Genomic DNA, 23,676 nt, shown 5'->3' on the forward strand with positions numbered 1-23,676 from the left:
GATCATCACTGTGGGAATATTGCTCCTCGCTCTTCTGGTTCACTTGCACCATGGTGTCCAGGCCTAGGTATCCATGCTTGGCCAGTGTGCAGCACAGTACTTGAAAGAGGAAAAAAGATAGATAATGAAAGGGTACCACACGGCTGGTAGGCCTTTGTGGATTGTCAGGTGAAGAATCATATTTCCTTCCTCCTTCCCTTCACACGATCTCAAGTCTTCCTTGTCATCTCTGTTCTTTCACCTGGTTCTGGAAAATATTCTTTAGGCCTCTGTACAATAATAGACTAACTGTAGGGGTGAAGAAAAACACAATCCCACGTTCCATTCTCCATTGCTAAGTTCACTCTAATTATGTGGGCATAATGAGTTGACACAAGACCAGAGTGGTCACACGCATACCAGGCAGTTGTGGTTTCTTAGCAACAAACCAGAAACTGTGTTAAGTAGGTCTTGTTTGTGTCTGGGTTCATGTGCATTCAGAACTGTAGTGACTGCTGCAGGTAAATGGACATTTCGTTCATGGATCGATTTCTTCTTGAGACTCTACTGCAATGCAGTCGCCTGACAAACAGCCTGAAAGGCTATAGTATTCTTGAAATTGATTCACGGATCTGGAGCTAATTGTAAGGGGCAAGAATCTTATCTGTTTATGCTTGCCATTTAATGAGTGCGGTGCTTTGAGTTATAACAATTTGCCTGAAATGGTATAGAATATCCATTCTTAATATCCACCTTACTTATTTTTCTTTCTTGCTTTTTTTGAAAAAATATTTATTTATTTGGCTGCTCTGGATCTTAGCTGTGGCAAGTGAAATCTTTTTTTTTTTTTTTTTTCAGTTGAGGCAGGTGGGATCTAGTTCCCTGACTAGGGATGAGACCCTACATTGGGAGCACAAAAGCCTTAGCCACTGGACCACCAGGAAAGTCCCCACCTTAGCTTCTAAATCCCCCAATCCCTCCCATGTCCTATTGCTGGAGTGATCTTAAGGACATGCCTTATTTCCACTTCACCTCCTGTAATAGAGACAGGAAGGAGAAGACACATGTCCCATGTCACTTAGCCAGTGAGGGACAGGACTAGGCTCCAGACCCAGATCAGCCCACTGTGTCACGTCTGTGGGGTTTGGGGTTTGAGACGTGAATTACTGTACCGTGACCCCTCGAAGATGGTGACCTTTGAGGTGGAACTCCAAGGAGAGTGGTGTCTGTGAGGTATTTTATTCCTCCCCTGAAGCCTAGCATCGAAGGGTCATTGTTTTGCAAGGCTTCCTCCTGAATCACGATTCCCTGGGAGGAAATAAAGCCAAACTCTCGACTCCACGGTGCACACTGCCTGCTCCATCACTGGCATTCTGGTTATTAATAGTATGGGCTGAAGAGTAAACGAGTGAGTGAGTGGTTCTAATTCCATGCACAGCCAAGGTTGACGCTTGCTATGCAAACCGAAGCAGAACGTAATAGTTTCCATTACCCAACAGTCAGGAGATTATTTGGCCTTAAACCACAGTATTTTGCATGTTACCGGAGAATTATAAATTCTCCTTGTTCAAATTATTGTTCTCAGCGATTATTGTGGTGATACAGGAAGAGAGACGGTACTGCCCCGTCTTATGAAACAGCGAGCTGGCGCGAGTCAGGAATGAGCCTTAGCAGGTGTTGGGATGAAACAGGTGCCAGCCGAATGCCTGGGGCTCCATTTGCCAAGGCAAAGGCTGTTGCAGCACACAGCGTTAAAGAGCCTCATGCTGTCTTGCTGAGAAATCATGTGCATTTGATCCCAGCTCAGTCTGTTTCACCCTGAATGTGGGCCCTTCAGATACAGGCTTACTTTTAAGGGGTTTTGAGTCTTTTGGGCCACAGCACCTATTTATAGCTGGGCCTCCAAATTTACGTGAACAAAGGCTCTGCTTCCCCTCCCCCATCCAACCCGCACCCTCTGGAAGCATCTCATAGCACATTCTGTATCTCCAACTTGTTCTCGGATGTGACGTCTGGAGAAGCTAGTAGATCATCAGTCATGCTCTCATTTGTGTCTATTCATTAAGCATTTTTTTCCTCCTATAATACATACTCATCAATTTCTTGCCAAGTGCCAGACACACTGGGAGATATAAAAATGAATGAAGAAGACTCACTCATGCGACCCAGTACCCTTGTCTGTGGGGCAGATTTTATCAAAGATTTTCAGGCAAAGGAAGGACCTTTACAAGTCAGCAATGCCAACTGCTTAATACTGAATATTAGACATTACTCTCTTTCAAAATCTTTCCACTACTATGCCTGAGGTTTTCTATCTCCTCAATAAATGGACAGAGGAGCCTGGTGGGCTTACAGTCTGTGGGGCTGCAAAGAGTCGGACATGACTGAGTGATGGATTTTTGGTATCTCCTCTCTGCTCAGTGGGCTCGTCTTCCATTCCTGCCCCCCAGATGATTCAGGGAAGACCTCTGATGGCTAAAGATTTATTGAGGCAATCTCCTGAACAGGAAGCACCCACCTTAGGCATTACTTCTTGTCCTATTTGTCCTTTTAAAGGGGAAAGTGTGAGTAGTATATGGGCTTTTCAGGTGGCTCGGGATAAAGGATCTGTCTGCCAATGCAGGAGGTGCATGTTTGATCCTTGTGTTGAGAAGATCCCTGGATGAGGAAATGGCACCCCACTCCAGTATTCTTGCCTGGAGAGTTCCATGGACAGAGGAGCCTGGTGGGCTTCAGTTAATGGGGTCACGAAGAGACACGCCTGGGCAACTGAGCATGCATACATAAGTTAGATCACACACTTTCTCTTCACCGCCATTCCCACATTCCTGCTTTGCCTAAGAAATAACTCTTGAGTAGCTAATAACACTTTTTGTATTAAAACACGTATATGGTCATTACATGAAGCTGCCCTTGTTAACAGTTTGCATATCTTATTTCTCTTCTTAGGTCATAAACTCAAATAGGTGGGGGCTGCATCTCATTTTCACCCCTTTAGTTCCTATTTCACTCCAGGCATGGTGTTAGGTGAGTAGAGTGAGGCTTTATAAATATTTCTATTAGATCAAATATGCTTTTTGCATGGCGTTTGAATAAAGGAGTCCTTTCCTTTTTGCAACATAGTTGGGCATGTGGAACAGGAACCCAAACCAGCTTTCATCTCTGCTTGTTGAAGGAACTGCTGAATAAATTCAAGGTTAAAAACACAGACAAGCAGGAATTCCCTGGTGGTCCAGTGTGTAGGACTGAACTTCCACTACACGGGGCCCAGGTTGATCTCTGATCAGGGAACTAAGATCCTGCAAGCTGTGCCACATGGCCAACATAAAAACTAAAAAGATTTAAAAAATAATAAAATTAAAACATGAAATAAAAACACAGACAAGTAACACATATGTGATGTGGCCAGATTTACACTAAAAGGGATTGTTGCTCAGTCGCTCAGTCGTGTCTGGCTCTTTGTGAACCCATGGACTGCACCACACCAGGTTTCCCTGTCATTTTACCATCTCCTGGAGCTTGCTCAAACTCATGTTCATTGAGCTGGTGATGCCATCCAACCCTCTCATCCTCTGTTGTCCCCTTCTCTTCTTGTTTTCAATCTTTCCCAGCATCAGGGTCTTTTCTAATGAGTCAGTTCTTTGCATCAGGTGACCAAAGTATTGGAGCTTCAGCTTCAGCATCAGTCTTTCCAATGAATATTCAGGAGTGATTTCCTTTAGGATGGACTGGTTGGATCTCCTTGCAGTCCAAGGGACTCTCAAGAGCCTTCTCCAAGACCACAGTTCAGAAGCATCAATTTTCAGTGCTCAGCCTTCTTTATGGTCCAACATTCACATTCATATATGACTACTGGAAAAACCATAGCTTTGACTAGATGGACCTTTGTTGGCAAAGTAATATCTCTGCTTTCTAATATGCTGTCTGGGTTGGTCATAGCTTTTCTTCCAAGGAGCAAGTATCCTTTAACACTAAAAGGGGACAGTGGAGCTATAAGCAGCTGGGTGGTACTGCTTCCCTTCACAGCTTTGAAATCCGATTACAAAACAAAATATTGTACTGGCAAGCAAATGCAGAACCCAACCTCAGAAACCAGTGGACAAGGGAAGCTTGCCTCTGTCCACACACTGTACTTAGTTCCTCTGCTGCTAAGCATGCACCAGTGTCCCATCGGACCGCACTTACCAAACACACGTTCAAAGAAAAAGTTAAGAATTTCAAGATAGTGACGTGAGACCATGCAACCTCAAGCTGGGTGCTCTTCTGAGCACCAGGCCTTCTCTGTGTGACTGTCCAGGCTGCAGGCCCAGGAAGTTGGTCCTGTCTAGCAGATACATGCATGCATGCTAAGTTGCTTCAATTGTGTCTGACTCTTTGCGACCCTATGGACTGTAGCCTGCCAGTCTCCTCTGTCTGTGGGATTCGCCAGGTAAGGATACTGGAGTGGGTTGCCATGCCCTCCTCCAGGTGAATCTTCCTGACCCAAGGATTGAACCTGCGTCTCCTGTGGCATCTGCACTGCAGGCAGATTCTTTACTGCTGAGCCACTGGGGACGCCATGCTAAGTACTCAAATTTTTGGTTAATGAATGTACAAATGTTACTTCTTAAGCACAGGCTTCATTAACCAAAGCTCAGTTGTTGGCATTATTCTATGGTCCAATGACAATGTGTATGCAGGAATTTTCTCACATGCCCACCAAATGATTCTCCTCGACTCCAGCTGTGTGTCCTACGATTTAACTCAGTTCTGATGCAATCTACCTCAAGGTAGCATCAGATCCTACAGATTAAGGACTCAGCCCCAAAAGACTGCCTCCCCCATTACTTCAGACGCTAATCACAAGTCCAGGTTGTCATGAACTTCCCCAGTGTCTGGTGGTTAAGACTGTCTTCCAATGCAGGGGGCGTGGGTTCGATCCCTGATCAGGGAACTAAGGTCCCATATGCTGCAGAGTGGGACCAGATCTTTTAAAAAAAATATGGGGGAAAAAACAAGTCTAAGTTGTCACCAGTGCTTCTGACCCATCAGTTATAAATCAGAGGTCCTCAGACCCCCTCTTCAGACTCGATTAATTTGCTATAGTGGCTCACAGAACTCAGAAAAGTTTACTATATTTACTGGTTTATTATAAAAGGATATGATAAAGGATACAGATGAACTGTCAGATGGAAGAGATGGGGGCGAGGGGCTTTTATGCTCTCTCCTGGACCACTCTCCCATCACCTCCTCCTGCTCACCCATCTGGAAGTTCTCCAAACCCCCTAGCATTAGGACTTTAAGGAGGCTTCCTCATAGAGGCATGATCAATGACTAACTCCATTCCCACCCTCCTCCAGCTCTGGAGGACAAGGGGTGAGACTGAAAATTCCAAGCTTCTAACCAAGGCTTGCTCATGCTGGTGCCCAGCCTTCATCGAACAGCCTACCCACAGTGTCCTCAACAGAGCAAGAGATGCTCCTAGTGTTTTTATCACTTAGGAAATTAACAAGGGTTTTAGGAGCTCTGTGCCAGGAACCAGGAGCAGAAACCAATGTATGTATTTTCTACTATCTCACAATTGTCTATTAATGGCAGACATAATAGAAAATTAATCTCTGTGATATTGAAAAACCTTTCTGAGCCAAGAGTCTTAATCTCTTTTTCTTATGAAATTTGTTAATCAGCTGCAATACCGAGTGGATTTGAATTTTACCAATTCTGTCTTTTGCTTGAGAGAGGCTGTCCTCAAGAGAGAGGAAGATGGGAATTGATTTTGTTTTGCTTTCAGTTAATTTTTGTTTTTAATTAATTTTTAAAAGAAACGTAAGTGCACTATTCTATTTATCCATATGCACATGTGTCTTAAAAAAATGTTCAGATAGATCTGACACCACTGTGTCTAAAAGGCAAAGACTCATTCACCTATGGGTCTGTCTCCAGACAGGAGGATATGTTATCTGAAATGTATAGGCTGCTAGGATGAGAGTTGATGGACTGACAATATTAGATTTATTTTTAACTGGGCAAGGGGAGGGAAGGGGGGCATGAAAAATTCATGGTTGGGAGAAGCAAGTCCCCGCAAAGGAAAGATGAATGTTCTTGGTGTACAGACTTTGATATATTAATAACCACTCTAGTTCAGAAAAGCTTAGATGAACAATTTGTTGAGGCAACATTACTACAATACTTTGGGGGCCCTGGAGGCCTCAGGCTTTCCTATGTATTCATGTGTAGATGCTGCCAAGGTGAATAAATGCCATTCAAAGAGGTTGGAATGCCTTTTTCCCAATGGGTAGGTGGGGAGGAAATCAAATGACAGACACCTGGACTCCTAACTTCATTTTTAACTCTCCTAAATGAAGATCACTGTTGATGAAGAAACTCAAGAGAATCAGATTTACATGACATTTATGTATTCATTCAGCCAGCATTTCTTGAGCTCTATGCCGGGATGAGATGGTTGGATAGCATTGCTGACTTGATTGACATGAGTTTGAGCAAACTCCAGGAGACAGTGAAGGACAGGGAACCCTGGCATGCTGCAGTTCATGGGGTTACAACAAGTTGGACCTGACTTAGCAACTCAGTTCAGTTCAATCACACAGTGTGTCCAATTCTTTGTGGCCCCATGGACTGCAGCACGCCAGGTTTCCCTGTCCTTCACTGTCTCCCAGAGTTTGCTCAAACTCATGTCCATTGAGTCAATGATGCCATCCAACCATCTCATCTTCTGTCATCACCTTCTCCTCCTGCCTCAATCTTTCCCAGCATCAGGGTCTTTTCCAAAGAGTCAGTTCTTTGCATCAAGTGACCAAAGTATTGGAGCTTCAGCTTCGGCATCTGTGCTTCCAATGAAGATTCAGGATTGATTTCCTTTAGGATTGACTGGTTTGAGCTCCTTGCTGACTTAGCAACTGAAAAACGGCAAATGCCAGGTACTGTGTTAGGTACTGGAGCCTTGAAGCAAAATTCAGCTAAGTCCTTGTCCTGGAGAAGCCCTCAGTTTATCCTGAAATGAAAATGTGGTGGGTAGGATGGGGGTGGCCATGGAGGTCTACCAGCTCCTGGTGCCTGGGCAAAATGACCATTCACATCCAGAGCATCCGAGGAAGCTGTTCTACCCCACAGAGGCTGGCAAGCGATAAGTTGTCATGGCAACAGATTAACCAGATGGAACAGGGTGTGAGGCCCCAGCTGTGAGTGTACTGTCTCCTCCTCCTCTAGCCTGACGCTTCCTTGCTAACTGCCGAGACCATTTTCCGGGATTGGGGTTTGGCTGGAGAAGAAGAGACAGATGGAAGGGGGCTGCTGGGAAGGGGAGAGGATAGTAGAGACACTACAGATTCACACAGAATAGCAAGTGAAATTTAGTGTAACAGTTATGGGACCCTCATCACGTGCCAGGCACGCCTGCAGCCTCACCTCAGCTGATTCTCACCATACACCCTGGCAGTTCTCTTTCTCCCATTATAGAGGTGAGAAAACTGAGGCTCAGATGGGCTGCAGATAAACAGTAGGCAGCAGAGGTGAGATTCAAATCTGGGCCTGTTTGATTCCCATGCCTGAGCTCTTAGCACCCAGCTTCAGTAGTTCTGAACTGCAGGTACAGCAATGAACCTGGGGGAGAGGGGGGGGGGAAGGGCTAAAATGCAGAGTCCTGGGCCTAGTTCCAGACCTGCTGATTCAGAGTATCTGGGGATTAGGGCCAAGGAATTAGCATATGAAGGGATCTTGGGGGTCTTGGAGATATGAGTGGTACCTAGAGAGAGGAAGTGACTTTCCTGAGGTACCAAGGTGAGTTGGGACTAGGATCAAGATCTTCTATACTATCTTGCATGCTCATGCTCAGTCACTTCGTCATGTCTGACTCTTTGCAACCCTATGGACTATAGCCTGCCAGACTCCTCTGTCCATGGAATTCTCCAGGCAAGAATACTAGAGTGGGTTGCTATGCCCTCCTCCAGGGGATCTTCCCGACCCAGGGATAGAACCCACATCTCCTGTGTCTCCTGCATTGCAGGCTGATTCTTTACCACTGAGCCATCAGGACTTAAAGGTGTGAAGTAGGGTGTTCACAGGAAACCAACAGAGGATATGGGGGGCCGACCACTGAAAGTTGTCCTTCATTTAGGATAATAAGTTTCCATCTAACCGGTGCTCCAATCAAGAAAAAGAAGAGAGAAGCCCTAACCAGTGCTTACTATATTTTCTTTCCAGCATTACTGCCTGCAAGGCCAACCCACTTCCTAGCCCAGTCACCAGGGTAACCATCACCCCCACCTTGACAGTCAAGTGCGTCCGCAGGCTCTTGCACCCACATCCAGGGCCGAGAGACCCAGCCCTATAATCAGCCTCCCGCTGCCTCTCCTGACAGTCAGCAGCGTCAGCTCCCTGCTCTCCGGGCCTATCACCCCATCCCGGGATCTGTAGACACCCCTCCCCACGCTCACACGCTGCGTTCTGCTTCCCTCGCCCACCGCCTCCCAGGAGACAAATGTACAGTCTGCTTCTGGCGGGTGTGATCACCTCTGGAGGGAGGAAACTGCCCTTGAGTTGGGGCATAACCCAACACACCCGGCCCACACATGAGAAAAGATCACCCCCTCCCGGGGGAGGAGCGCTGTGGCAGCGAACACCCTCTCACCCTCCAGAGACAGCTGAGGGGGCGGCTGGAGTTTGGAAGAGTTGGCAAAGTGCCGATCAGGCCAGGTGAGGGGCGGAGGCAGTTAACAGTGAGGCGGACTGGGGTGGGGGGGAGATAAACTGAGCACTCAAATCCTGTTGCTAATGAAACAGTTCCCTGCCTGCCCAACCCCAGGGCTCTCTGTCGAGGAAATGGGATTCTGCACCACCCCCCACCCCGGCCTGGGCCCCCCGCCACTTCCCCATCACAGTCACCTGGAGCCTGCCTCGGCAGGTGATGATGCTGACTGCCTGTTCAAGGACCAGCCAGAATACTTTCATGAGGCTGGGCTGCTCATGGGGCCACGGAGTCCCTTTCAGGACTTCAAAAGGATCGACTCCATCTAGCCCACCCAATGCCCTGCCTGCTAGGCTGTGCGTCTCTGTCTGACCTCCTTCCTCAATGGCTGCAGCCCATCAATGCTTCCAACCAGCTCTATCCTGACCTGGGTGGCAGACAGCTCAGCTGTCACCTTCCTCACTGTTCCTTCCCTTATCTTCCTGCTTGGACACATCTTAGGCCATCTGAGATTCTCTGCATCTCAGCTGTCTTCTAGGCTCTGAACCACTTCAACTCTAAGGACCAGAGATGGCTGTCCCAATTACCCTACTTTCTCAGTTCCCTGCAGCCTCAGAGGTTGAAACCTTCATAGGATTGAGACCTTCCTCCAGAGGACCTGGGGCCTGGCGCCCCCAGAAGCTGCTGAAGGAACCAGGTGAAACCATTAGAGTGCCAGGGACTTAACTCCCCAAAGAGCCAACTGTGATCAAGAGAAGGTAGACGGCAGGGGGAACTGATTCTCACAGCGGTTCCCAGGCCAGGTGGTCTGCACAGCCTGTCTGGAGAAGGTCCTTTGTGACTGAACACCTACCGGGCTGTGTCTCTTTGTGAACTGGTGGCCAATTGGGCAGCACAGCGCCTGTATCTGCTTCCCTTTGTGCCCCATCTCACTTCACCCCCCTCACTTGGCCTGCCCTAGGGCTGCACCACCCAAGGAAGGGTGTGTGCTACGATTCAAACAGGGCAGAATTCTCATTCTATGTTATCTAGCCTAATTTCCTCATTTGACAGAGGGAGCTGAGAGCCAGAGTTGTTCAGTGATTTCCCCAAGTTTACAACTAGTTAATGGAGAAGCTCTGCCTATTCATTACTTGAGCAATTAATTAATAAGCACCTACAATGTCCCAGGGACAATTCTAGGCACTGAGGATGCAGTGATGAAACACATGGACAAAGTCAGATTGGAGGATTAAAGGGGAAAGGACTATAAAAGAGATGAATAAGCAGAATGCTCAGAATGTTAGACTGATGAGTGCTGGTAGTGGTGATGGTTGGGTATTTTGGGCTGGACTGTGTCCTCCAAAATTCACGTGTTAAGTCCTGACCCCTAGTGCTTCAGAATGTGACTGTATTTAGAGACAGGGCTATTAAAGAGGTGACTTGAGGCCATTAGAGTGGATCACAGCCCAATATGTGCGTGCAGTCACTCTGTTGTGTCCGACTCTTTGTGACCCTGTGAGCTGTAGCCTGCCAGGCTCCTCTGTCCACAGGATTATCCCCACAAGAATACCGGAGCGGGTCACCATTTCCTACTCCAAATCCAACATGCCTGGTGTCCTTATAAGAAGAGAAAATGTGGACACATGAAAAGACACCAGGGGTGCCTACTCAGAGAGAAAAGACCCTGTGAAGATCCAGCCACCTGTAAGCCTCAGGAGAAACCAACCCTGCCGACACCTTGATCTTGGACTTCCAGCCTCTAGATGGAGAGACAGTACACTTTTGTTTAAGTCACCCAGTCTGCGGTATTTTGTTGTGGTGGCCCTAACAAACCAAAACACTTTCATAAACAGTGTTCTGAGCTGGCTTCCTCGAGAAGGTGACATTTGAGGAAAGCCCTGAAGGATGCAAGGTGGGGGGGAATCTTCTGAAACTCCGATGGAAGAGTGACTAAGGGAGTGGCAGGCTTCAGGGCTCTGATGGACCTCACACCTCGAGTGCCCAAGGGACAGCAAGGACACCAGAACATGCAAAAAAACAGAGTGGGTGAGGGAGAAAACGGGAGGATGGGAGATCAGAGACGTGACGGGATGTGGGAGGATGTCCTCTGTAGGAGTTGCTGCAGAGTTTAGAGTGGTGGTTCTCAGTTGGGAAGAAGAGGGTTTTGTGTCCAAATCTGGCAAGTGTCTGAAGATATTTCCAGGGTCATAACTAAGAAGGTGTGAGGAGATGGTCAGGATCAGACACTGGCATCTAGTGGGTAGAGGCCAGGGAGGCTGCTAATGCACATGATAGCATTTTGCTCTAGCTCCCAAATAGAGGGCTTCCCTGTGGCTCGGATGGTAAAGACTTTGCCTGCAATGCGGGAGACCCAGGTTCGATCCCTGGGTCAGGAAGATCCCCTAGAGAAGGGAATGGCAATCCACTTTGGTATTCTTGCCTGGAGAATTCCAAGGACAGAGAAGCTTGGCGAGCTACAGTCCATGGGATCATAAAGAGTCGGACATGACTGAGCGAACTGTCACTTCACTTTCCAAATAAAGAATTACCAAGAATCCCATAGTAACAAGGTTGAGAAGCCCTGGTTTAGAGCACAGGGTCACTCTGACTGTGTTGGGAGCGACTTCAAAATAAAAAGAGCAGGGATTCTCTTGAGGGCCAGTGCTTAGCACTTGGAGGTTTCACTGCTGTGACCCGGGTTCAATCCTGGGTCGGGGAACTGTTAATAAAATCCTGCAAGCCACAAGGCATGGCAGAAAAAGAAAAAAAAAAAAAAAAGGAGAAGCAAAGGGTCCATTAATCCAAGTGACTTGGCCCAGGGTGGCAGATCTTCTGCTAAGCCTGGAGTGCTGCAGTTCATGGGGTGACAAAGAGTCAGATACAACTTAGCAATTAAACAACAACAATGACAATTGAGTGCTCCCTGCCCTATTCTCCCTTCCTCTTCCATCTTTCTCTTACCACTTTCCTGACAAACATTAACAGAAGACTTGCTATCTGTTAAATGTTGTGCCAGGTACTGGGCAGATTCCAACAGGTATAACCTAGTGGGAACCTGATCTAGTTCACCCAGACCCAAGCTAGCGAGAAGGGAGCTGTTCCATGGGGCAGGTGCTGACTTGGGTAAAGTCCCTTTGGGGGTATAGGTGGATCTCTGCAACTGTTGTCAGCAGTTGCTGTCTACTCACACATTAAAGAAAACACAGAATGACCACAGGGTGGGTGATAGCTCCATCCAGCTAGCTGAACAAGCCCAGAACTTGGAAATCATCCTTAATGCCTCTGTCTCCCTCACCCTCACCCCTCCACCTCTAATCCACCCCCAGCTACCTCCAAAACCTCTCTTGAATCTGTTCACATTGCTCCATCTCTATCATCATGACTCTAGTCCAAGCTCCTATCATCTCCTACCTGATCTACTGTCACTCTGGTGCCCCTAGAATCTTTTATTCGTTAGGACAGATGGGCTATGTCGCAGTAACAGAAAACATGAATTCTCAGTGGCTTAACACAATAGAAGTTTATTTCTGACTTATGCAAAAATAGGTGAGGTGATCCTCCTCCATCAGTCTGCTCTCTGTATTTTTTCCATGGCAATTATTATAGTTTGTAGTTATCTATTTAATTATATGAATTATTGGATCAATTTCTATTGCTATTCCTAGGGTATGTACTCCTTGATAGTAGGACCTGTACCTAGGATGCTATGTATCCCTAGACCTAGAACAGTGCCTATAACTATGATTAATACTTAATATAACATATAAAGTAGAATCTTGAAATATTTTTTGAACGAATGGATGGATGGATGCAGTGGCTATGCTATGACTGGAAATCACATCACCTCCCAGATCTAAAAATTCTAAAATGCTTCATACATAAAACATGATATGGAATACATATGTATATTTTAAGCCTAACAATAAAACACTCACGTATCACTACCCAGTTTAAAAAATAACACATCACTTGGGACTTCCCTGGGGGTTTAGTGGTTAAGACTGCCCTTCCACTGCAGGGTGAGCTCTGTCCCTGGTCTGGGAACTAAGACCCCACATGCCGATTTTGGCATGACTGAAAAATTGAAACAGAAAAAAAACACGCCTCCAACATCAATGTGCCCCTCCCTGATCACATCTCAGTCCAAGAGATTAACAAAAGCCTGCCTTTTTTACCCATCATCTCCTTTTCCTTTTCAACATGTTAACCACATGGGGCTTCCCATGGTGCTAATGGTAAAGAACCCACCTGCCAATGCACAAGTGAGACGCGAGTTCGACCCGAGCCAGGAAGATCCCCTGGAGGAGGGCATGGCAACCCACTCCAGTATTCTTGCCTGGAGAATCCCATGGATAGAAGAGCCTGGAGGGCTACAGTCTATCAGGTCTCCAAGAGTCAGACACGACTGAAGCGACTTATCATGCGTGCGGTTATTACATATAGTATTGCTTTTGAACGTTGTATAAATAGTATAACACTATATGTAATCTTTGGCAACTTGCATTTGTTGTTCAACACCTTTGTGAGATTCATCTTTGTAGAATTGTATAGTTGGGGTTCATTTTTATCATCACAGTTTTCCATTGATTGTAATACAGTTAATTTATCCTCCTGTTGTTAATGGGCATTTGAATTACCACCAGGTTTTTGCAATTATAATTTGTACTGCTATGAACTTTCTTGTACATGTCTCTGTGCAAGTGTGCAAAGAGTTCCTCTAGGTTACACAGTACATATCTTGAAGAGGTAAATTCCATTTTACAAGTCAATGCTGTGCCTTCCAAAGTGCTTAAACTAATTTTCACTTCCACCACCAAGAGTCCCCCCGTTCTACATCCTTCAGACACCTGATGCCGTCAGACTTTAAAATTTGTGCCTGTCCTTTGGGTGTCTACACTTACCTTCCCCTGATTATTAATGAGACTGGGCTTCTTTCCATAGGTTTATTAGTGACTTTTCTTTTGCAAAACGGCTGCTCATATATTTTGCCCGTGTTTCCATTTAGTTGTATTCTTACTGAGTTTTTTGGAGTTCTTAATTCTAGACAGCAATTTTTCTACGGCTATTTTATTGTAAATATCCTTTCCTGGCCTACAGGTTTTCTTGTTATTGTCTTTTGTTTGTTTTGATGAAATGAGTTCTTAATTTCAAAGTAGTTACATTTATCAATCTTTTATAGTGTGTGTGTGGTTTTTTTTTTTTTTTGTATAAGAAAATTCTCCCTGATGTCATAAAACTATTCTTCTATATTTTCTTCCAAAAGTTTGAAAGATTTGTCTGGTTTTTTACTCACCTGAAAATGATTTTGCCTATGTTCTCAATTAGAAATCTAATAGTTTTCTCATTATCACATTATAATTACAATAGTTTCCTACTGCTGCTGTAACAAATTACCACCCATCTAATAGCTTGAAAAACACAAATTTGTTATCTCACAGTTCTGGAGGTTAGAACTGGGTTTCACTGGATTAAATTCAAGGTGTCTGCGGGGGCTGCATGGCATTTTCCCCTGGAGAATCTAGAAGCTTGTTTTTCCCAGCTATCCACTTGTGCTCTCTTCCACCTTCAAAGCAATGGCCAGTCAAGTCTCTCTTGCCTTACATCACTCTGACACTGACCCTCTTGCTTCTCTCTTTCACTTGTAAGGACTCTTATGATTACATTGGGCCTACCTGGATCATCCAAGAAAATCTTCCCACTTCAAAATCTTTAAACTAGTGACATCTTTTGGGTTTTCCAGGTGGCTCAGTGGTAAAAAAAAAAAAAAAAAAAAAAAAAAAAAGAATCTGCCTGCCAAGCAGGAGACATGGCTTCAATCCCTGGGTTGGGAAGATCCCCTGGAGAAGGAAATGGCAACCCACTCCATGGGAAATCCCATGGAGGAGCCTGGCTGGCTATAGTCCATCGGGTCGCAGAGTTGTGCACAATTTAGCAACTAAACAACAGTCACATATTTAAAGTCCCTTTTGTTGTGTAAGGTAACACGGTCACACATTAGAGGATTAGGACATGGACATCTTTGGGACAGCCTTATTCTGCCTCCCACAATAATTGATTCAGCACAATGTATTTAATCTTTTCTGAACCCGGGAACAGAGGAACACTGATCTGGTGGTATAAACAATAACAATAGCAGATACTGAATGCTTGCTGTGTGCCAGGAGTTTCTCTAAGGACTATACGCGTATTACCTCATTTAATTCCCACATGACTTTGTGCTAAGGGCCAGTACTATTATTTCTGTCTTTGGTTTCCCTGGTGGCTCAGCTGGTAAAGAATCCGCCTGCAATGTAGGAGACCTGGGTTCGATCCCTGGGTTGGGAAGATCTCCTGGAGAAGGGAAAGGCTACCCACTCCAGTATTCTGGCCTGGAGAATTCCATGGACTATACAGTCCATGCGGTCTCAAAGAGTTGGATATGACTGAGTGACTTTCAGTTTCATTATTTCTGTCTTATAGATGAGTGAAGTGAGGGACAAAGTGATTAAGTACCTTGCCCACAGCTGGAAGTGGCAGAGCCAGGACTCAAACTCAGGCAGCTGGGATCCAAAGTTCATGCACCCAACCACCACGGTGTTGTTCAAGCAACAGAATTCATAAGTAAATCTAGCTCTCCATAGCTGCTCAAGCCTGTCACAGAACTTCTCTGAGCCTCAGTTTCTTTATAAAATTGGAAAAGTAGTGCATCTCTTCTGTACCTCACACGGCTACTCTGAGGAAACATTGAGACCAGCTGTAACAAAGCAGTTCAGATGAGGAAAAGGGCAATTCCACTGCATGTCACTAACAGATCCAGGACTGGGACTCAGGTTTTCTGGCAAGGTGGGCTATTTCCACCACACAGTGGTAACTACAGCAGGCATAACTCTTCAGCCTGAATATTTTCACTTCACCAACCTCCTGTCCATGAAAACTGTGTTGGTGTATTCAATTGTTCATTAAGAATGGCCTCAAGTCTCAGAGGATGCTGTTACAAAATTCAAATAGGAAATAACATAACACTTCTTAACTGAAACAGGGTAAAGCTTACAAGTATTGTTTAGTAGCAGCTACACATCAAGAGGAAAAGGAGAGTTTCAGAAACTCATAGAAGACGGAGGCTGCAAGCTATTAGCTAAGGAAAACCACCTTCATCGTGTCTTTGCTTTTTCTCCATCCTCATTCCATCAAGATCCACCCCTTTTCATTTTCCCTTGAATTCTCCCTAGTGGAGTAGGGATCAGGAAACCTGACTTGCAGCTTTGGGGTAACTCCTGACCATTTTTTGCTTTGACCTTCAAGGCAATATCTAAAAAAAAAGAAAAGGGGCAAAGAGTGGGAGGATTCACTCTATTGGATATTAAGACATATATTAATAACAAAGTCACAGCAATAAAATCAGTGCAGCATTGGTATAAGAGCTGAGCTATGTCAATAGAAGAGCAAAGAGAGCCTAGAGACAGAGACAGGTGTCTAAAGGGACTTGGCTTATACCATAGATGCCATCACGTCTTGGTAGGGAAAAGATTGTTTGGTGGGTACTGCTGGGAAAACCAGCTTAGAATGCACAGAAAGTAATACTGAATTCCTATTTGCAGTACATAGGAGGTGAACTCCAGATAAATTAAGACATGTGTTATGTACAAGCATGAAGCAAAAGAGGGGAAATGTAGGAGAATATTTTGCAACCATGAGTAGGAGAAGATCCTCAAACAAGACCCCAAAAAAGGTTTTCACAAAGCTGAAATGGCATGTATCTGAATACATCAAAATAGGGACTTCCATACACTGTAAGAAAGCAAAGACCAAGCTAAAAGGATGTAAGAAAGACTGGGAGATACTGTAATGTCCAAGGTTGACAAGGGGTTAATATTCAGAATATATAAGAAACTTACCTGCCTCCTGAGAAATTTGTATGCAGGTCAGGAAGCAACAGTTAGAACCGGAGATGGAACAATGGACTGGTTCCAAATTGGGAAAGGAGTACATCAAGGCTGTATATAGTCACCCTGCTTATTTAACTTATATGCACAGTATATCACAAGAAATGCTGGGGTGGATGAAGCACAAGCTGGAATGAAGATTGCCAGGGGAAATATCAATAACCTCAGATAGGCAGATGACACCACCCTTACGGCAGAAAACAAAAAGGAAATGAAGAGCCTCTTGATGAAAGTGAAAGAGGAGAGTGAAAAAGCTGGCTTGAAACTCAACATTCAGAAAACTAAGATCATGGCATCTGGTTCCATCACTTCATGGCAAATAGATGGGGAAACAATGGAAGCAGTGACAGACTTTATTTTCTTGGGTTCCCAGATCACTGCAGATGGTGATTACAGCCATGAAATTAAAAGACACTTGCTCCTTGGAAGAAAGGCTATGACCAAACTAGACAGCATATTAAAAAGCAGAGACATTGCTTTGCAAACAAAGGTCTGTCTAGTCAAGGCTATGGTTTTTCCAGTAGTCATGTATGGATGTGAGAGCTGAACCATAAAGAAAGCTGAGCACTGAAGAATTGATGCTTTTGAACTGTGGTGTTGGAAAAGACTCTTTTGAGTCCCTTGGACTTCAAGGAGGTCAAATCTGTCAATCCTAAAGGATATCAGTCCAAAATAGTCATTGGAAGGACTGATGCTAAAGCTGAAGCACCAATACTTTGGCTACCTGAAGCGAAGAACTGGCTCCCTGGAAAGGACCCTGATGTTGGGAAAGATTTAAGGCAGGAGGAGAAGGGGATGACAGTGGATGAGATGGTTGAACTCGACAGACATGAGTTTTAGCAAGCTCTGGGAGATGGTGATGGACAGAGAAGCCTGGCATGCTGCCATGGGGTTGCAAAGAGTCAGATGACTGAGCAACTGAACTGAAGAAGCTTTAAAAATTCATTCAGAAAAATAATAGGAAATCTAAGCAGAAAAATAGGCAAAAGATATAAGCAGGTAGTTCACAGAAGGAAAAACATCTCTATAACTCTTAAATATATGGAAAAATAGTTATCACTAATCGTGAAAACTTGGCTTCCCTAGTGGCTCAGTGGTAAAGAATCTGCCTGCCAAGTAGGAGATGTGGGTTTCATCCCCAGGTCCGGAAGATTCCTTGGAGAAGGAAATGGCAACCCACTCTAGTATTCTTGCCTGGGAAATCCTATGGACAGAGGAGGCTGACGGGCTATAGTCCATGGTGTCTCAAAAGAGTCCAACACCACTTGGTGACTAAACAACAAATCAAGAAAATTAAAATGTGGTATTACTCCTGTAGGACTCTTTGCAACCCCATGGACTGTAGCCTCTGTCCAGAGAATTCTCCCAGCAAAAATACTGGTATGGGTTGCCATTTTCTTCTCCAGGGGATCTTTCCAACCCAAGGATGGATCCTGGGTCTCCTGCATTGCAGGCAGATTCTTTACCATCTGAGCCACCAGGGAAGCCCTTACCAATGCCAGATTAATACAAATTAGGACAGACAGGAAACTTCCTATCTTCACTGGTGGAGTGCAAAGCCATCCTAGAGAGTACCAGGGCAGACTGAAACCAAGCACTGTAGATTCTATGACCAAGCAAGGCCGTTTTTTTTCTCTCAAGGTCCATAAGAGATACATGTAATACCCACTCCAGCACTTCTGTGATAACAAGGAACTGCTGGCAATCTAACTGTTTATTATTTTAAGAACTGATAAGTAAAATGTGCTAGACCCCCAATTCAAATACTTTTAAAGGACAGAATTAAGGAACTCCTGATATAATAAGCCCCACCGACAGCTCTCTAAGACATTATGTTGAGGGGAAAAACGTACAGAATGAGTTCTTATCACAACAGCATTCATGTATATTAGAAATAGATACTTAAACCCAAAGCACTGTCTTCCGAAGATATATACATGTACTGGGACACATCAAGCGAGAGAGAATGCATACAGGAGGCGGGTAGAGAAACAGGACTGTGGAGAGGGAATGAGTGGAAAATAAAAAAAAAGATAGGTCTTGCTGACTCTCGGGCAGAGAGTATGATCAACAAAACTCTTGTTTCTGAGGTCCCAAAAAATTGCCCCAACTTCTTTCATCGCTTCCTACCCGTAACAGAATCAAAATGCAAGCAACGCAACGTCGCTGCCCAGACCTGGGCTCGTCTCCATTAAGGACCTACCTCTCTACCTTGTCAAGTTTCCCTGCACTCCAAGCTCAACCCTGCACTTCCTACAACCGTACAGACGCCCAGGCTTCAACCCGAAATCCGCTTACTCTTATTTCTCTTGGAAAAATCCCGTTTTAAGATTCAGTTTTAAGTGTCTTCAGGAGTCCTTTTTCTGACGGCTGCCCTCCCTACGTTAACTCCTTCCGGACTGTATTCCCAGATAACCGTCTCCAACAACCTAGCACACCCCAAGTTCTATCTGCTTATTTTGGGTACACACCCCTCCCCCAAGGAAGAGTTACCAGCTCCAAGGAGAGTTACCCAGCTCGTGCGCTGCGGTGGGCGGTCCCATGAATAACCGTACCACAATTCCGGCAAGTTAACCAAGATCCCAGCCCACCTTCCCCTTTGTTTCCCCCACTTATTGGTTCATCTCCGCCCCGGGTCCTCCGACCCCAGAACCGACTCCACCGGCTGCAGTAGGTAGGAGGCTCTGCGCATGCGCTACGGCTAGGGGCGCGCTCTGTCGGGGGCGGGGCGAAGGGGCGAGGAGGGCGGCGAGGGGACCCGTGGCAGTTGCGTCCGGCCCGCCCGCAGCGGGAGCCCGGGAGGGGGCGGGGCCGAGGCGGGCACCTCCCCCGGCCCGGCCCCGCCCCCACAGCTCGCCCGCGCGCTTCGCCCCGCCCCCTCGCCCCTGGCCGCCTCGCCCCCTCGGCTGTGCGCGCTTGTTCTCCCGCCGCCCGCTAGCCTCCCGCCGGCGGAGAGCGGGAGAAAGTGTTGCTGGTGGGCGGCCGCGGGGCTGCGAGCGTCCGGCATCCCAGGGCCGCTCCGGCCCGGGCGGCGAGGGGGCCCGGCGGTCCATGCATCCGCTGTCGCCCGCCGCCGCCGCCGCGATGGATTTCAGTCAGAACAGCCTGTTCGGCTACATGGAGGACCTGCAGGAGCTCACCATCATCGAGAGGCCGGTCCGCCGGAGCCTCAAGGTGCGCCCCGGGGAGGAGGAACTGCCAGCAGGGCGCCCGGCGGCTGGCCCCTGCCCCGACCCCCTCCCGTTCGCTCCACGAGGCGGCCCGGGACCCTCTCGGAGTCCTGCTGCCCGCCCCCGCCCCCTCAGTCCCCGAGGGCCGTGTTACCCTAACCCGACCCCTGTCGGGCCCCCTTCTTCGACGTGGCTCGGCTTCTACCAGCCTGGACCCCCAGCCCTGAGGGACGGGCGCCCGGGGCTCGCCCGCGACCCCTTAGACGCCCTCGCTTTTCCAGTTGCCCGACCCGGCCCGCCCCGCCCCGGGCCCTTTCCCTAACCCGGCCCCCTCAGGAACGGGCCGCCGAGCCCCTTCGGTTCGGGCCAGCCCGGCGTCCTCTCCCGCGCCGTCCCTCTCTCACGGCCCGGGGCCCCTCCATTGCGGCCCCCCTTCCCCTGGGCCCTGCGGGAGCTGCCCCTCACAGCCGCAGCCCGCTGCCTCCCGCGTCCTCTCCTTGGGGCTCCCCCTCCCCCCGCCTCAGCTCCCTGGTGCTGCTGCTGCCCAGGGTTGTGGACCTAGTCCCAGTCTTCAGTTAACACGGCTCCGACACTCTCCCCGCTAGCTTTTCCGGAGATACCTCAGATCCCATCCCCACCCCCCGCCCCCTACCTCCGTCCTCATCAGCAAGCCCAGGGCCCCCACTTCACCTCCCAACCCACCAGCACCCATCCTGGAGTCGTCCTGCTTTCGGTCTTCAAAGCCCTCTCGACCCTTTGTCCCGATCCTGAGTCACCACGTGTCCCTTCCTTCCAGCCCCCTCCAAGACTCTCAGCAGGGACCCTGCTCCCCAATCCCCTTAGGAGAGTCAGCCTTCACTAGGCGCCCCCCCACCTTCCACTAGCTCCCCCACCCCGCAGAGTCATCTTGCTTCCCGAGGCTCCAACCCTCACTGCTGCCAAACCTAGTTGACCTACCACCGCCCCCCGCAGTTGCTTCTTTAACTCTTTTCACTCCCACCTGCCGCAATATCTTTGATTTCCTTCCAGCCATCCTTTCCCTCCCCCAATCCAGATTTCGTCTTTCTCATTCTCCCTCGGCTGGCTGCAGTCTTCATCACCCCCCCCGCCCCCCCCCCCCCTTTTAAGCATTTCCTGGGATGGAAATGCTGGCGAAACATTCTTCGATATTAGAGATGAAAACTACGTACATATTTTACATATGCACATACAATTGATTTCAGCAAGGCTCTGAAGCCACAGTGGGTTTCTCAGGCTTCAGTCTAGAAGCTAGAAGAATAAACAAAAGAAAACAAAAAACCCCAGAGCCCCCCAGACTCCACCACCTAAACCCGACCATTAGAGGTATCTGTGGTTTTAGGGTGGCAGACCCCTTAATTAGTTTTCAAGGATAATGTTTAATTGCAAAACTTTTTCATTAGTCTGTACTCATATAGGGTCCCCGGAGGCAAGATTTGAGCTGCTGTTTGTGTGCATAATTTGTATTTTACACTTGACAGACCCCAGAAGAAATAGAAAGATTGACAGTTGATGAAGACCTCAGTGATATTGAAAGGGCTGTTTATCTGCTCAGGTATTTCCCAAAGTCTTTTTGTGATAATTCCTTCTCTTTTCCTGTGGCAGCACCCACAAATGATTTCTGAAATGTCATGTTACGGTTATGTTCAGATTGACTTAACCACTTGAACAGAGTACTTTTGCATGCGCAGCACTTAATTATGTCATAAATTAGATTTAGATGTGAGTTTATGAATTTCATAACTGAAATCACGTAAGATACCTAGCTTATAGAATATTGCTTGAAGGAGGAACAGAACAACTCATGGTTTGAGTTAAATCTCTTTAAAAAAAAATCTTGCAGCTTTGGTTGTGTTCACATAAGAGCGGATAAATTTAGATAAGACTTAAGAATATCCAGTGATTAATTTTAAGTTAATTGTAGAGTTTGAATTTTATATGGTATTTACAGAAAAAAAACCCCGCAAATATGGTAGTTCCATTTTTTCCCTCAGGATAACCTGTTTATATTGCTTTTGCTATGTGCGCTTTGTAATTTTGCCTAAGAGATTTTAAAATTTAATTGAGTCTATTCTCACTTAAGGTTCATCTCATAAGCTCTACAGACTTGCTTAAGCCAAATTGTTATGACAAATATTTACAAGGTTTCTTTCAGCTATTTTAAAAATTGTGCTGTGGATTTAACTTTAAAAGCTAATGTGAGCATTTAATGAATTTATAAAAATACTTCAGAAATAGGAATTTTCCTAAGGTATTTTGTGTACATTGTTTTAACATTTTTCTTGCACAACAATTCTTTTTCCCCTTTTGGCAACTGAGTTTTTGCTTTTGTTTTTTGGAATCAGATTTTGAAAACTGGTACTATTGACCTCCTTGGAATATTTGTTATCCTTGTTTCCTTAGCTTAGGTCTGCTTTGCCAGTTTCAGGTGCTGGGAAGTTTCTTGTTCTTTTCTTGTTTTATAGATCATGTTTCTAGTCCCATGATATTCTTTGAATGACTGTTTTTTTTTTCCCCCTTTTAAAAAAAAGCAAACCTCTCTTTGACTTCCATTTTCTTATCCTAACATCTTGGGTTCTGTTCTTATTTAAGTCAGAATTTTAGCATGCTTATAATTTAGACCAATCTCTTCAATAATTCTGTTACTTTAAAATGTTACCGGATCTTAGACTTTATGTCGATGTTGTTTCCTTTCCTCTTTTGGTGATTTATAGTAGCCTGCTCTCATCATTTCTATTTATTTTATTATTTAAAAACATTTTTGTATTGGAGTATGCTGCTGTTGCTATTTTGCTTCAGTTGTGTCCAACTCTTTGTGACCCTGTAGCCTGCCAGGCTCCTCTGTCTGATTCTCTGGTTCTTCACCCCAGAATACTAGAATGGGTTGCTGTGCCCTCCTCCAGAGGATCTTCCTGATCTAGGGATCAAACCAACATCTCCTGCATTGGCAGGCAGGTTCTTTACCACTAGTGCCACCTGGGAAGCCACTTATTGGAGTTTAGTTGATTTACAGTGTTGCATTAGCTTCTGGTGTTATCTACCTATTTATTTTAAAATAAAATGGTTTTAGTTATGTATGAATTAGCAGTATGTGTTTTTGATGTTTTATAGAGAATGCTCCATTTAACCTGTTTTGATAATTGTGTAATATTTGAAGTACTTTGTTCCTTAATGATGAGCATATCCAATATGGTGAACAGAAGTTGTAAGCATCTGCCTTTTCCCACAATTCTCTTGTTTGGAGTAGGCAGACAATTGGTGAAAATTGGGTAAGCTGCTTTTAGCATACAGCAGTTGATGATGTGAAGTCACTGCCTACTTACTCCTACTGAATCTTCTCCAGATAAACGCTGGCTTACAATTAGGAAATAGAGAGTCTTGCTCTACTTACTTGTGACAGCGGATACCTCATTCTAGGTATCTGTGACAAGGCTTCTTTTTGAGGATAGCTTATTTTCTGTTTTGCTTTTATTGTTAGCGAGCCACGTCGTCTAAGTTGTTGGTGGCTCTCAGACACAGGACATGAGTTTCACCCAATTCTAGAACTTACAAAGCCCTTACAGAGACAAATGGGGCCTCTCCTTCTTAGGCAAGAGAGTTTGGAAAGAAATCTGATACCTCCTTTAGTTTCTTGTGGCTCATCTACCTTGAAGGAGGTTTGCAAGGTGACTCCAAAGGCAAACACTAGTTTGGTTGTGCATGGGTCCTCCAGCCAAGTTCTTCTTTTGTATTCCTGCCCTCTCACCCGCTCCTGGGAGAAAGTGGAGTTTCACCTTTAGGACAGCTTCTGAAGAGAGAACACAAGGGCTGCCTGAAAGGTTCTTTCTTCCCTGAGATTCAGGGGAAGGGTGTGGGATTGTCTTGTGGACGTGTTCCAAACTTTGCCTCTGTTAAAGCTGTTAAAGCCTCTTGTCTCATGTAT

At 46.1% G+C, this 23,676-nt stretch overlaps 1 protein-coding gene across 2 annotated transcripts in view; it reads left to right on the plus strand.

Annotated features, from left to right (window-relative positions):
- Positions 1-19,510: 19,510 nt before the first annotated feature.
- The window catches only part of PPP4R4 (protein phosphatase 4 regulatory subunit 4), a 55,432-nt gene continuing 51,266 nt past the window's right edge, over positions 19,511-23,676 (plus strand). For both annotated transcript variants that reach the window (XM_065906258.1, XM_065906259.1), the window contains exons 1-2: positions 19,511-19,740; positions 21,236-21,309. In XM_065906258.1, coding sequence (XP_065762330.1) covers positions 19,618-19,740; positions 21,236-21,309 — 197 coding nt within the window. In that variant the 5' untranslated portion in view covers positions 19,511-19,617. The remainder of the gene's footprint in view (positions 19,741-21,235; positions 21,310-23,676) is intronic.

Source organism: Muntiacus reevesi, chromosome 15, assembly GCF_963930625.1.
Source record: "Muntiacus reevesi chromosome 15, mMunRee1.1, whole genome shotgun sequence".
NCBI classification, from domain to species: Eukaryota; Metazoa; Chordata; class Mammalia; order Artiodactyla; family Cervidae; genus Muntiacus; species Muntiacus reevesi.